General features: G+C 50.7%; 2 protein-coding genes across 5 annotated transcripts in view; one reads left to right on the plus strand and one right to left on the minus strand.

The window, feature by feature from the left end:
- The window catches only part of SKP1 (S-phase kinase associated protein 1), a 259,109-nt gene that overhangs the window by 147,191 nt on the left and 96,621 nt on the right, over positions 1-15,297 (minus strand). The gene's annotated exons all lie outside the window — the stretch shown is intronic.
- Positions 1-15,297, plus strand: part of JADE2 (jade family PHD finger 2) — a 182,451-nt gene that overhangs the window by 138,211 nt on the left and 28,943 nt on the right. For all 4 annotated transcript variants that reach the window (XM_069869377.1, XM_069869376.1, XM_069869375.1 and 1 more), the window contains exon 5: positions 8,466-8,629. In XM_069869377.1, coding sequence (XP_069725478.1) covers positions 8,466-8,629 — 164 coding nt within the window. The remainder of the gene's footprint in view (positions 1-8,465; positions 8,630-15,297) is intronic.

Raw genomic sequence — 15,297 nt, forward strand, 5'->3', positions numbered from 1 at the left:
TTGTTTTCCTCTTTTTATCACATCAAAGGAGAGTGAATCACTTTCTCCTTAGAGGATTACATTATTCCAGAGGCCTAGAAGGACCCACTCTGGCTGCAGGCTGTTACTGGAGGAGATGTTAGGTGGAGGGGGAGAAATGGAGCATTTTCCTCATTTCACCTGTTAATTGTGAGCTTCAGCTGCATTTCTTCTAAACTTCCAGAACCTGCCTGTATAAACCCTCCCCATCCCAGCCATGAGGGGCCACCCTGCCCCATCCTTGACATTTTGCGCAGAAATAGTGTTGTCACAGGGGGGTTTCCAAACCTAAACAGTGAGACTTGGGATGGTCCCAGAACCAGAAGGAGTTTCCCGGCTGAGATGCACGCGCGGTGCCAGCAGCCGCAGGCTGTGCCGGAGCTGCACCCTGCGGAGCTGCTGCCCGCTCCCCATCGCTCAGGGTGGTTTGAAAGCTGATAACGATCGTTTCTAATGTTCATTTCTTGGAAAGCGTCCGGGGTTCAGCTGGAAAAAAAAGAACAGTAAAGGGATGGTGGGTGTAGATGAGCCGCGCTGTCCTGGGCTGGTCCCTGCCTGCAGAGGATGCTGGGGTCTCCGAGAAGTCCCGTGGGTCCCTGGCACATCCCAGAGTCCCTGACACATCTCCAGCGAGGAAGGGAAGGGATGGGGTAGGGATGGGGTGTGCAGGCATTACGTCACCTGCAGCCACACTCACTGGCTGCTGGTACCCAGAGGGCAGGACACTGCTGCAAGCAGCATTAACCCCTTCCTGAGCATCTCCAGTGCCACTTGGGGGACACAAAGGGTCCTTCACGGGGGCTGAGCGTGTGCCACTGATGTTTGCACAGTCAGGGAGTGCCTTTTGGGCACAGGCGCTCCTGTTACAGGAGCTTGGTGGATCCTTCTGGGGCCAAATCCACGTGTTTTGTTCTTCTGAAACAGCAGCAAGAAATCAAATGAGAGCTTTAGAGCTGAACCAAGCGTTTACTGCCAGCGTAGATTTTTTTGAGAAGCAGTTTATTGAAGGTTTAGGTTATGTCAGAGGCTGGTGCCAGCCCAGCTGTCCATTGCCCACATCAGCAGTGGTGATGAGCCGCGCGGTTACTCTGGGCTGCTTGCTCCAGCACGGGTGTTTAAGGGAATGGTTGATGTTATGTTACCTCCATCAGCTTTTTTTCTAGGGAAGTGTTTGTTGCAACCCCTGACATGCCGATGCCCTGCAAATGGCATGAAATAGGGGTGGCAGGATGGGCCACCAGCCCAGACAGCCAGCGCAGGTTCCTTTTCCCAGCCCCAGCCTTTAACCCCTGGGCTGAGCCTTACGCCCGCAGCTGCTCTGTTGGGTATGTCTGAATTTTTGTGGGTTTGCAGAGGCTGTTGCAATATCTCGAGGGGTTTTGGCTTCAACAGCCAATGAGGAAATAACTGCAGATTCTTACTTTTCTGAACAAAGCGGCCGCAGCAGTGCCAGCTGAAAATGGGGCTTTAATTCTGTTGAGGTTCTTGCTTGTTTATTTGTTTCCAAATAGAAGAGTTTGGTGCCCATGCCTGGTGTGCTGAGACGCGCTGTGTCACCACTTTCCTCCCTGGGACCTGCAGCCCTTTCTCTCCTCGTCCCTCAGGAGGAGACGCTGGGTCCCGGTGATCCTTCTCGCGGGGTCCCAGCTCTCTGGTTTCAGACCTCATGCCAGTGGTTTGTGCCGGGGGTGACAGCAGGACCATGAGCTCTCAAGCATCCTGTGCTGCTGACCAGGATGCTCCTGGTGTTGCCTCGAGCATCTTCAGTCAAGGAGGGGAGTGGTGATGTGCTCAGGCACCTGTTGGCACTGAGCTGTGGATCCTAAAGATGCTTTTAGGCTCCTCCTCCAGCCTGCTTACATGCCAGTCTAAACATCAGACCGGTTAATTTAAAACATAACCTATTTAATATCTTCTTGGTGATCCCTTTCTTCTTTGAACCCAGCTTTGGGACTGTAGTTTTTGGCTCATGGTTTTACTAGAAACCATAGAAGTGGGCTAAGAGGACATAATATGGTCTGTAAATCTGGGCCTGAGTACTCTATGGGTCATAAAATGTTGTGTGTGGGTTGCAGCTCGTTCCACCGCTGCCTGCAACCGCATCCTTTGCCCTTATGCCACCAGGCTTGTTTCCTAACGTCTTAAATTCTGCTTTGCTATTGAGATGCAGTAGTGTCTGTGACATCTATTAGCTTAAGTTCATAAGAAGATCGGGCATCTGGTCCGAATGGCCTGCTAGATACTATTCTAATAAACAGAAAATGGAAATCATCCCCTTAAATTGCCTTTTTAAAGTCATCGTGTGCCGCAGGAGAATTCCCCTGCGAGTGGAGCTGGCAGTAAGAACAGTATCAGCATCCGCTGAAGGTTGCTGGCAGAGTTATCTTTCCACTGTCTTTCCTAAGCTGATTTATTTATGGGCAGTGGACAAGACTAATTTAGGCTGGGACGTAGGTGAAGAACAGATGACTGACTAAAGCCTTCGTTTTAATAAAATTGAGTATTTTCAGAAGAGAAACACTCAAGAGGAATCATGATCTGGTATATTAAAAGGGAGCATATAGGAAAAAACGCCTTCTCCCTTCAGCCAAGTGAAGCATTCAGTTTACAGAGATGATTAACCATGGAAATTTGCTGAGTATATTTTATTACCGCATAATCTTCTCCAGGGATAGATGTGATCCTCAAGAGTGTTGGGGTCCACTTACTCCTTTTCCTCAAGTGCCCTTGAGACCTGCTTTCAGACTAATGGCCTCAGGTTTGTTGTGCTTCTCAGGCTGATCCCAGTTTTCAGCCCTTCCTTTAAATAAGCCCTTGATTGATATGCTTATTTTTTTAAATGCTGTATCTCTTGCTGACGGGATACATAAGGGAGTAAATGCTCCTCCAGCGTAATTGAGCTTCTGCAAATGGTTCGGCACTTGATGGAGCTCCGTGATGGTGCAGGGAGAGCCACAGCATCTCGGTGGTGGGATGTCACCAGCAAACACCCAGACCAGCAGCTGTGATGGGGACATGCATGGTCCCACCATGAGAGCCCTGACTGGGAAATAGACTCATCTCAGCAGTGCATTGCCCAGGGAAGCCACCGTGCTCTGCCTTTTTAAAAAGGAGGAAATTCTCTAAACTAGCCAGCAGAAACCCTTCGATATGGATAAAGGGCAATGGACAGAGTGGTAATTGAGGTGATTAAGAGCTTGACTCTTGCTTTCTTTCCAAGAATGGAAAAATCAATGGAGCATGTGGGTGGCCGCCCTGGTGCTGTCCGCAGGAGGGAGGGGTGGATGCTCTCCAAAGCCAAGGCGGATGCCAGGGCACAGCACGACCCCACCGCTGACTTCTGCTGAGAGTGATGAACAGATGTTTTCACCAGTCTTTGAAAACCATCTTCTTGAGCAAGCACTTGCCTAGTACCAGACTTCTCCAGGCGCCTACTGCCCAGCAACGATGGTGAGTGTCCCTGATGACCCACATCCCGCGCTGCGGATGGTGTCCTGCCATCCTGAAACACCTGGAGCAGGTAGGAAGTCCTGCATCTTATCCACCACATCTGAGGCTGCAGTGGGAGAGAAAAACTGGAAAGCAAAGAGTAGAAATAAGAAAGAGGAGTTCCTATGGGATCACCATGCCTGAACTAGGGATGTGAAGAATATTAGCACATCATGCAAAATTCACTTGTGTGAGTTTGTGCCACGTGTGCAGATGTCTTTGCCACCCAGCCTGGGTTTTCCTTTCTCCAGCAGGCAGCTATTTGGAAACATGGGTGTTCCAAAGGGATTAAGCTCTGTTGCTGCGTGCAGGTAAGGCCCTGATGACGTCCCTGCCACCCCCAGCTCACAGAGCCCAGTGGAGGATGGGCAGGAGGTGCTGGTGAGGGCGGCTGTGGTGGTTTCTTCCCTTTCTCTGTGGTGTGTCTGAGCAGCACAAAACTTACAGCTTTCCTGAGTCCAGTTTTCTTGAAGTTATTATAGATGAGGAGGGGTGCACAGCGTGTTCTGTTTTTTGTATTGCTCAATATCACAGGACATTGTTTTTTCCAAAGAATTTCCTTCTTATATTAAGTTGTAGGATCTCTTCCTTTTACCAGTTTTCCTAGCCCAAGGCAGCTGTCTCTGCAGTCATTGATCTTTATATCTGAACACCGAGAAGCTCTTTGCAGGTGTGGTAGTGTGTGTCAGGGAGAAACAGGCTGCTTTTTAGGAACATGGTTTTACCCACTACAGCAAGTCTGAGAATTGATGGGAGCCCACACGCCTCCAGGCATCGCGTTCTGCTTGGTCTCCCCAGAGGCTCAAGGTGTCCTGTGCGAGACCCTGGCTCCTGGCAGCCTCCTGCACCCATCAGGGTACAGTTTTAGGTACGTATAGCTTGTTGGATTGTTTATGAGCCACACTTTTAATGAGGTACCCGCAGGAAGGGGCAGAGCCACCACGGACACATTGGGGCTGACTGGCCCCCTCTGTTCCCCGAGAACACGTCGGATCGGCTCTCAGCGGGCGGTATCGCGTGTACCACGTTGTAGATAACCCAGAGAGATTTCCACAGTCACCGTCAGCATCCTTATCAGCCTGAGTGCGTCTCGGGGCTGTCAATACAGCAAATGACTTGTTCAGGCCGCCCATTTGATATGTACACAGAGCATTAATCTTTGCACCTTTATACCAGGCTAAAAATAGCGGCTCCTTTCTCCCGCGGCCCCGTGCGTCCCGGCTGGCCCTGTGTCACTGTCACCTGTTGCAGCCGGCTGTTGGGTGAGCAGCTTGTGTAACCCGGCTTAATGATGGCTTACGGCACCGTCCCCGTGCCTGCTCAGGCAGCTCTTTCCAACAGGAACATTCATTGCAGCTGGAGGATTATTTTTCCTCTACGGCTCCGAGCTTTCTCCCGCGAGACCGCTGTGCCCAGCCTGCCTGCTGATCCACCAGGGGCCTGGGCTGGTGGGAAGGAGATGTTCTTGGACCATCACACGTTGCACCAGCGTCTCGTGTCTATTTGAGGTGGCTGGGAGCTCCTTAGATGAGAGTCCTGAAGCCTGATAGGAGCAGGCGTAGTTTCAGTGTTATTACTGCTGTCTGCATTAAATACAGACGTTCCTGAATCCCCAAGCCCTGTCCTAGATTTCAGGGAACTCATTTTAGAATCAGGGGACTGAGAGCTGTCTTTTCATGGGGTTATTTTTAGATCTTGAACTGCAGTTTGAAGATGCTCTCAAGGCATTGGGACGTTTCTTTTATTTTCAGTGTACTGGTGGGGAAAGTAAGGCAAAAGAGGCAAAAAAGAACCCCTTTCTTCACGTTTCCCTCCCTGAGCAATCAAATTATTCCTTCTGCTGCCGATGGCTCTGGAAGTGCCTCCAATGGTTGTGACTGTAGAGGACAGCAGTTAAACTAGATATCTGGGTCCAGAGAAACTCCAGCTTCATTTTTCTGCCCTGCTGCAGATTCCCTTTCTGATGTTGAGCAGGGCCGGTGAGGGCTCCGTTCCTGAGGGCAGCTGTGCACAAATTGCTTCCCTCAATGGAGCATCTGGTACCAAGATCCAGCTGGTTGTGTGATGGACACAATAGTTTTGCCCCAGACACATCACAGAGCACGAGGCGCTTGATGCTCTGACGTTAACTTTCCTATCTGGACAGAAGGGAGATAAATCTTGCAAGGGCTAACGGGCTTCCCAGCTGGTACTGGTGGAAGAGGAAGGTTGAATCCTCAGGCTTTGGAAGGAGATGATGCGCTGCAGCGGGTTGCTGTTTGTTTGTGTCCTTCTGTGTTGACATTGGTGGGGAGAGGTGGTATTTCAGGGAGGAAACGTGAACCGTGCAAATACTGCAGCGAGCTCCAGCTCCCAGCTTTGCAGAGATCCGTCAGCTGGCACCACAGGCTGCTTTTCATTTCCAGCTTGTCCTCTGCTTCTGTGTCATTACACGCGACACTGTTGACGTGTGCATGGCAAGTGTCATGCATGTTGCCACCGCGCAGCCCAGAAAAGGCACAAGAGCTGACAGCCAGCGCCTGTTTGCTTTCTGAGCAGGGAGTTTGCAGCAGATGAGGCAGCTCCTCTCCCCATCCCTGTGGTTGTGATTATAGAGCGTTTAGAACAAATCTCCCAGGTCACCGTGGGATGTTCTCCGTTACCGAGCCTGTCAAAGTGTTGCCTGGCATGGTGTGAATGTGGCTTCGTGTCAGGCTGGAGGCAGCTCGTACTGCAGCCTGTCTGCAGCGTGGGGCTCAGTCGCCAGGGCTTGGTTGGAGGTGTTTTAAATCGGGGGGCACTGCAGAGGGTGCTCTGGGGAGTGAATACCTGCACGCAGTGGCTTGAGCATCTTATATGAGCAGCCCAGGACCCAGATCTGGCCTATGTTGTGCCCCAGTAAGTCAGCGGTAATTGCTGGAGAAGTTAATCATCATAGAATCATAGAATGGTTTGAGTTGGAAGGGATCTTAGGGATTCCAACCCCCTGCCACGGGCAGGGACACCTCCCACTGGATCAGGGGCTCCAAGCCCCATCCAGCCTGGCCTTGAACCCCTCCAGGGATGGGACATCCACAACTTCCCTGGGCAACCTGGGCCAGTGCGTCACCACCCTCATCACGAAGAAAAGGCTGGAGGAGCCAGCTATCAGTATTTAGACTGTTGTATCCATTGGACCTCATTTTCCTTATGTAAAGAGGTAAGTCTGTAGATGAATGGGAAAAGTATTGCTGTAGGTAAAGGAAAGTTGCACCAAAGCTGTGCTGGGACTGGCTGCCAGTGTGAGCCTGTCACCAACTCTGCTGCAGTGGAGCTGGAAGCGGAGAGCCCAGCCAGGACTGCCTGCATCCTTGGGGACGTAACTCATTTTTCCTGCTGTCAGGTCCTGCGCCAGGCAAGAGGGGAAGCATTGGCAGGTCTGGGGCTTCCTCCAGTCCTTGGAGATCTCCAGAGAGACTCAACAGACAGCTCTGCTCCCACAGAGCACTTCGAGCAGAGCTCAGTGGGGAGAAGGTGTTCAGCTGCTGCTGGCTGAGCTCATGTTTCCGAGTGTAACTAGGACAGAGCGTTGCACTTGAATCCATCCACTGGGTGAGAAGTCTCATATTTCCAGGGTGCAGAGTGCACGGTGGTGCCAAACCCAGTGCCAGCGTGCCACCATCCTGCCCACGGGGTGGAAGGAGTTGGTTTGGCAGCTTGGCTGAGACAACAGTGGCGAGCAGGAGCCCTTGTTGTAACCCTGTCCCTGTGTTTATCCCACATCTTGGGTGCATCCGGCGTTTTGAGGGCTGTGGGATGCCCCTTGGTGGCCGTGGAGCAGGGATGGGTTGGTGCCATGGTCTCCTGCTCTGGGCAAGAGCTTATTTCTTACATCTCCAGTCCTATGTTTGTGTGTGCTTTCCACATCAGATTTCCCAGTTTCACAGGCAGGACAGTGGATTTCTCCCAAAGAGGTTTTTTCTGCCCTGACGTTGTATTCCTGTGTGAGCCTCTCCATGACCCCCATGGGGAGAAACGACCCTCTAACGTCATGGGGAGCAAGATGAGTTTGATGCCAGCAGCTGTAGCTGTAGGTTGAGTTATTCGACTCGGGAATCCAAACACGTAGGAGGCTGCTGCCACCAGGCTGGTAGTAATGCAAGGCGGGGAGGGAGAAAGGAGCCATGCAAAGTGGAAAAATGGCTTAATTTCTCACGGTGTGAGGAGGAATTGCATAACTCTTGAAGAGCAGGCGTGCTCCTGCGGAGAGCCCAGCGCAAAGCCGCCTGCTCGGTGCTTCCATGAGCATCAAGCCGTGTGGGGCGCGGGCTGGTTCATACTTAAAAGCATCAGTGGGTGTTGAGGAAGAATGAGATGCAGTGGCAAAGCCTGCGTGCAGCACTGGTACCCGGTTTTGTTTCTGAAGGGATTGCTCTTATGCCACCAGTCGGCAGGGAAGAATACGTGGAGGCAGATTCGTGGTTCTCTGGCTGCTCCTTCCCAAGGCAGGTGGCTACGGTGCCGTGTACGAAGCCAGCCCAGCAGGAGCTGGAGCCACGAGGGATGGGGGCTGCCCTCAGTGCTGGGCGTGATGCTGGAGCCATGTCACCATGCTGCCACCTCCCTGCGCTGCTTTTCTCTGGGACGTGGGGGAAAGCTCAGACTCCAGGTTTGAGATCCCAGGACGGGGAGCTGGCAGCTGGGCTGTGCTGAAGTGTTTTCTGAAAATCAGCTTGTTTTAATGCATCCCAGCTCAAGCCATCACATAAGGTGCCCCGATCAGCAGTATCTGGGGAGGTGCTTGTGTGCAAGTTATGACCCTCAGAGCATCCAAGACAAAGGAGACAACACTGAGGGCACAAAACTCCTTTGATTTTGCTGGACTTGTTTTCATTCTTGGAGTCTGATTTGTACATGGTGTGGTCGCAGCCTCCATGGCAAGAAATGGGATACTTTTGTGAGTTGCAGTGCTTTTTCAACCTCGCCTTCTTTTCTTTCAGGATCATACCCCAGCTGGAGAACTCGCAGGTTTCACCAAACAGTCTGCCTGGCTCCGAGATTTCGGAAGCTACAAGGACTTACTTGCAAGGAATGAGCCGCTATGACCTGGACGAGCTTGATGCTTGCTGGTTGGAGCTTGTTAATATGGAGCTGAAGGAGATGGGTGAGTACTGCTGTTGTTTTTCTGCTTGCCTGGGCATCCTGGAATGGTCTTTTTAAGTCATCATGTGGAACAAAAGGCCTTGAAGAAGAAATCCTCATGCATACTCTCCCAAAGAGATCACACATATTGCTGCAGTGCTGGATCTTGAGTGCATTTCAGTGCCTCGGATTCACACAGGGAATTTGGGTCACGGTCCAAGAAGAATGGGGCAAACCAAATGATGGTAGGAACACTGCAGTGTGCCGCATGGAGCACAGCTCTGGTTTGCAGAAGACCCAAGAAATCCAGATCATTCATGACCATGCTCTGATTCCATGACCATCATCATCTCCCATACTCATCCCTGCGGCATCTGTACTGCAGGAGGAAGTGTTGCTCAGGGCACCTTCGACCAGCCATGTCTGAAAGCATTTTTCCTGCTGTAGCCAGCTGGGCAGATGGAATCAGAGGAAAGAGGATTTCCCGGTCAAAGAGTATAATTCTCAGAAATGCTCGTGCTGGGTTATTTCTCCGTTTACAGGTGTCTCTTGCATCACTGCCGTTCTATCACTGCTCATTCCTAAAATGCGTTAGTGCATTTCGGTTGAGTGCAAGTACCTGGACTTGGAATTTGACCATTGGCACTAGTGCCTAGCACGGTCTGCTGGGCAGATTTGTTGGCGCAGACGTGTGAGTGTGTGGTCCTGCCAGGCTGTAGAGGGATTTTCCAGTCCTTGTTAGGTAAGGGTTGCTGCGGTGTGGCTGCAGCTACACAGGTAAGAATAACAACAAGATGAACCATTCACCTTGTGAGGTCAGTGAAAGCTGAAGCACACCTACGTAAAGCATTACTCCCTGTGGCAAAGGTCTTTCAAGGGCAGGACAAAGTATGTTATGAAGCGCTCAAGCAGATGGGATCGTGCACTGCTGAACAGGCAGGTTACGCTGGGTCTCACAGCGCTGCAGCAAGATTCAGTGTGATTGCAGTAAGAGTCAATCCAGTAAGTTTGCATGGAGCATAAATGGGCTTAGAAGTTGGCCACTGCATTGGCTGATCTTGGTTACAGATGAGCTCTATTCTCTTGATGTACTCGTGGTGTTCAACCTGACCTTGTTACCATGATCTCCAAGACCTTGAGAAAGTCGTAGAGGCTACATCTAGAGTTCAGCTAATTATCTATTATACTTACCCTGTATATTGAATTCCCCATAATGTCAAGAAACCAACTTGTACCACAGTGGACATCCTTCTGACTCTGCTGTGCTTTCACTGTGGCTCCCACCACGTTTCCCTTGTTGTCTCCACAGCTGGGTGGCCATCAGAAGTGTCTCTGGGCCCCAGAGGATTGTCTCTTTTTCCAGTTTCCCCCTTGTACGTATTTTGTAATTCTTTAGAAAGGTAGTAGGCAGAGATTTGGCTTCTCCAGCTCAGTTGGGTTAACTTTGTCTCGGTTTATTATTTATTCCAAGTATTACATTACAAATGCAATGTCTTAAAGAGCTCCTATGCTGGAAGGCTGAGATGAGATGGGTGTTACTGGGGTGCGGGTGGAAGCCTGTGGGGGAGAGAGGCGGCTCTGCCAGCAGCACTGCCTCAAGAGTTTGTTGAATTTAGGAGGGGAGCTTGAGCATCACCACAACCATTTACCCGTGGTAGCTCCATCCTTGCAGGCATGTTGGAAGGGCTGACGTTACAGCATCCCGACAAGCACACCCTGACCCTGATGCTGGGTTGCAGACGGTGCTTTGCCGCTGACCCTCTGTGCGGTTTTGAGCAAACTGCGCTTTTCGTCCTCTGGTTTCTTGTCCTTTATCAGCTTTCTCAGGAGGGGTTTGTACAGCACTGGACCTGATGGGACCATGGTGTCTCATGCCGCAGGCTGCACAGGCTGTGGGCGTTTTGGAAGGATGCATTGTCCTGCCTGAAGAAGTGGGGAGGTTTGGGTGCTCAGAAGGGAAAGCAGTTGCAGCAAATCTTGTGCTGCAGTGGTTGTTCTTCTCCCTCTGCTTCATGTACAGCAGAAGCCACACAGCTGGGCACAGCAGGACTGGGTCATGGAGCTCATGCCCATCACCACCCGAGGCAGAAGGTTGCTGCTTGCCTAGGTTGGTTTGAAGGTAATCCATAAATAGCGCTTTCTCACGGAGGCCCTCGATATTAATGACGCGCTGAGGTTTCCAAACCGGCTTTGCTAATCTCTGAGATCATTAACATGACTTAACTGGAGAACTGCCGCCGCTCCTCCTATTCAGAGAAGGCAGGAGTTATCTCCCAGCGTCCAGAGATATGCAGAAGTTTAAATTCCTCCTGGGTGTTTAGCTGAGCTGTTGTCACTGGGCAGTCCAGGGACACAGTGTGTCATTCCCAAAATATTTAATGTCAGGGAAGGAGCCTGATCTCTCACTGGCTCTTGAGGAGCCGCGGGGAGGAGAGCTGGAAAACACCTATGAGATCATCCATCACGCTTTGCTGTTAGCGCGGCGCCGATCCACGTAGCACGTAGCACATGCCTTTTCCAGTCCTTTTTAGGACACCCCAGAGATGGAATTTTATCAGCGAGATCAGATAAACCTCCAGATAGGTCCAGCTCTCCACATTCTGACGGCTTCTCTCCCAATTAGATAGAATTGCTCCAAAAAGCAGGAAGTTTTTCATGTAAACCAGTTGTAAATAGTCTTACGCCCGCACCCCCCTCCGTAAGAAGCCTCCGTAGCTGTTACTGTACTTGGTAGAAATGTGCTGTTTAGGGAAGTTGTGTGCGCTGGAGATGAAATCAATATTTAAGCATGCCTAAATGTTTTATTTGTTGCTGCTGCAGTCTGAGATAGTAAGAAAAGTGAGTTTGAAGGAGTCGAGTGAAACCTTGAACCAGATTTATGTACATGCCACTCCAGGCAGCACAGGCCTTTCCTTTTAGAGGAGCCACGCCACAAGTCTTCGTTTTGATATTAACATTTTATGCTGTATTTTGTGATCTCCACTAAAGCCAAAGCTATTGTAGGAGCAGGGCTAGGGGTGCTTCAAAGACTTAGGCTGAAAGATCTGTTTGCGATGATCAGCACTTCGTAAACACGTGGAAGGTCCTCAAGAAATTGCTAAAAATGTTGCTGGAATCATTTTTGCTGAAGGCAGAGCTGAAATTTTTAAGTATTTCCTTGACTTAATCCATATGGTGTACGCTGCTCACATATGCCCACCACAGCTTCTATCTTGGGAGCTGGAGGTGTTCCTGGTATTTTATGGCAGGAACATGCAAAGGTCACATTTATTGCTTTTGAAGCTCCGGGGGGAATTCATCACTGTGCACTTGAGATATGTCTGTGTACTAATGAGATGATCCCTCCCTCGGTGGAGGTGAGATTGGTCAAGTAGACATGGAGCAGAGTGAAGTCAGTGCAGCAGCCCCAGGGAAGATGTGCTCAATGGAGCAGAGGCTGCTGTTAGATGCACGCCTCGGAGAGTGGCTGCAGCGCCGGGAATCCCTGTCTGAGGCTACCCCCGTCCCACCGCATCCTTTCAGGATTCAGGGAGCTCCTTTTGCCCCCCCGAGGTGGCATGTTGGGGCTCCCCAGGCACAGCCTGTCCCCACGCAGCTGCCCGACGCCGCAGCTGGGCTCCATCCCCTGTGCAGGGCCACCCCAATATCTGTCAGCTGAAAGTGTTCTATTATTTTAACGACTTTGGAGGCGATTCTCTGCCGTGCTGTGGTGGCAGAGGTGCAGCTAGCAGCAGGGAGCCCTGCAACGGGGACCACAAAGCCCTGAAGTGGGGGATCCAGGAGATGCAGGGATGCTCCCCCAGCCCCAGCTGGCAGGAGGATGCGTGGAGGTCTGTCTTTTTTGTAGTGGGGTCCGTTTCCTTTAAACACCAGCCTGGCTTCCACCTTTTAAGTGTCTTCCCCAGCCCACAGCCGTAAGGGACTGCTCACAGCGATGACCCTTCCGCCCTGGCCATGCCCGTGCACCCGAGCTGACCCTGCTTGCTGCTCACCGCTTGAGAAAGCTTAGCCTGTTAATAATTCAGGGACTGCTTGTTTTGGATTTTTTTTTTTCTTGTTTTGAAGAAACCCTGCCAGTTTGGAGCTGTTTTCTAACATGTCTGTGCTGCAGCCCACAACACACAGCCGTGCGTAGCCTGAAATCTTTGTTCTCCGCTGAGATCATAAGCTCATTGCACGAGGAACCGTTTCAGCAGCAGACCAGTTTGGTGCCTGGATAGATGATCCAGCAAATCCTCCGCTGCTTGGTGATATATTACAAGCAGGAGATGAATTTAATAGATGTTCTGACGTACAGCGTAGAAGTACCTTGGGAACAGATTTAGGGCTGGAAGCTGTTCTCAGTTACGTTGCTGTTGATCGGGATTAACACTGTTGGTATCAATGGGAGGAGGACTCGCCTGAGCTGCCCGTAGGCAGGTGCCACGCTCGCTCTTGCTGGCGAGCTGCTGCTGTTAACGTAGGGCTCAATACTCTGGTTTTACGTGAGGGCAGAACTCGCCTTGTAAAGAGACGAAGAGGCACAGAAACAGCGGCGATGGGAAGCAATGAAGGTGAGAGCCTGCTGTGGGCGGCCCGTGGAGGGTTGCTGGGGGGTCCTGCAGAGCCAGAGGTGGGTGCGTAGGGTTGCTGAGCTTCTCTTGGGTGAAAAACATCACCGCCCATGACCACCTCCACCAGTGGTGGCCAGGATGGGTACTCCTGGAGCTGTGGGAGCCACGGTGCCCCTGTCTGAGTGAGACCAGGTGGGATACGCCGGTTTGCTGGGATGCCACAGCGTGGGGCGGCGGAAAGAAAAAATTCTTCACAGAAAGGGTCATTGGGCACTGGCAGAGGCTGCCCAGGGAGGTGGTTGAGTCACCTTCCCTGGAGGGGTTTAAGGCACGGGTGGGCGAGGTGCTAAGGGGCATGGTTTAGTGTTTGATAGGAATGGTTGGACTCGATGATCCGGTGGGTCTCTTCCAACCTGGTTATTCTATGATTCTATGAAAGGAGGGAGGCAGGATAATCATAGAATGGTTTGGGTTGGAAGGAACCTTAAAGATCATCCAATTCCAGCCCTGCTGCCGTGGGCAGGGACACCTCCCACTGGATCAGATAGATCCCTAGTTCAGGTATATCACTATCATTAGATTTATCATTAGATATAATAATAATTACTTAGAGCTTAAATAATCCAGGCGAATTTGGTGTGAAAATAGCCTCAGGCTTGAAGATTAGTTTTAAACAGTGAAATCCAGAAATATTTTCAGGTGGCAGTTCCGTAAGTTGTTGGCAGAGGTGAAAACACTGCGAGCCTCTGGAAAGGAAAGCTGAGCTTAGTTACCTCCTTGTAGAAAGGGATATTGCAGGAAAGCTGTGTTAACGTACAGATTTGCAGGGTTGGAAATCAGCAGGAGAAGCTTCAGACATTTTGCCGCCACGTTTTTCGGCACCATCAGGTTTTACGTCAAGTGGTTGTTTTGCTATTTCCATAAATTCCTTGCAGTAATTGCAGTTGTTTCCAGCAATATTCGGAGTTTTGCTGCTGGATGGAGCGAGGAGGCTTTCATCGCGAGTGCTCCAGGACAGCTCTGTCAGCGCCGAGCATCGCGGAGAGAGACGGCGGCTTATAAAGTGGCTTCTAAAACATTTTGTCATCGTCTTAAATTTGAGCAATAATTGATGTCGGTGGGTGGCAGAAAGGGTGATAATTGGTTCCTGTAAATCTTTTAAGCGCATTAGCAGGCTGTGTTTGTAACAAAATATCTCCAAGTTTCACTGCGGATGCTCAGCTCGCGCAGGTTTGCGTGACACTGTTTGTTTTGTTGGTCACGCTTCACGTTACGGGGCTGATTATAAATAACGCTGAGAAAAGCTTCATGTGCAATTGCTGTATCTCCCGAGCCGTGTGTGCCTGCAGGGTTAGAGGTGCCAGGGGAGGCCCAGGTAGTTGAGTGGTTGTCTGTCATCTCCTGACCTCTGCAAAGGATGCTTGAGACAGGACCTGAGGGGACCACGAGCCCAGGGCAGGTGTGGTTGGTGTCTCCAGATTCAAGAGCCCGTGGTCCCCGTGCCCCATCAGGGGGCTGGCATCCTTTCACTCTGTTTTTCAAAGGCATTAAGGGACAAACCAGCATCATCTCACAAGTGCTTTTCTTCTTTTTACTGAAAGCAAACAGTAATTTTGCTTGTTAATGTATCGTTTTTACTGAAAAAATAGATTCCAAGGTTTATAGCTTGTGAATCGACGAACGGCACAGCCTGCAGTCCTGATGACTGTTTGTTCATGAGCTGTTTTATCACCAGGTATCCTCCACAGGTTGAAAGGATTTATTCTTTCAGTAAATTGCTTTTAGTGTAGCACAGTTTAGGCAGAAATAGATCTCCACTTTCTGAAAGGTGGCTCTCCAGCAATTTTTTCCCCCCACACACCATGATAAGGGGTAGCTGAGAATTCATTTAGCAGTAGAATATTGCTCCTTTATGCCGCATAAATTATGATATTATGGAAATAATTATAACAGCGGCGTCCTGTAAAGGAATGTGGTTGGTGGTTCTGCCAGACCTGATGTTGTGGCTTCAATGCCAGCCCAACGATCTCAGCTCATTTGGGTTAAAACACTTAAAATTCTGTGTTTCAGCTGTGATATGAGCACAGTCTGGAGGAGCTGAGGTGCATGAGAGGATGAGGGTGGCCTCCTGGAAGGG

This window comes from Phaenicophaeus curvirostris, chromosome 15, assembly GCF_032191515.1.
Source record: "Phaenicophaeus curvirostris isolate KB17595 chromosome 15, BPBGC_Pcur_1.0, whole genome shotgun sequence".
Classification (NCBI taxonomy): domain Eukaryota; kingdom Metazoa; phylum Chordata; class Aves; order Cuculiformes; family Cuculidae; genus Phaenicophaeus; species Phaenicophaeus curvirostris.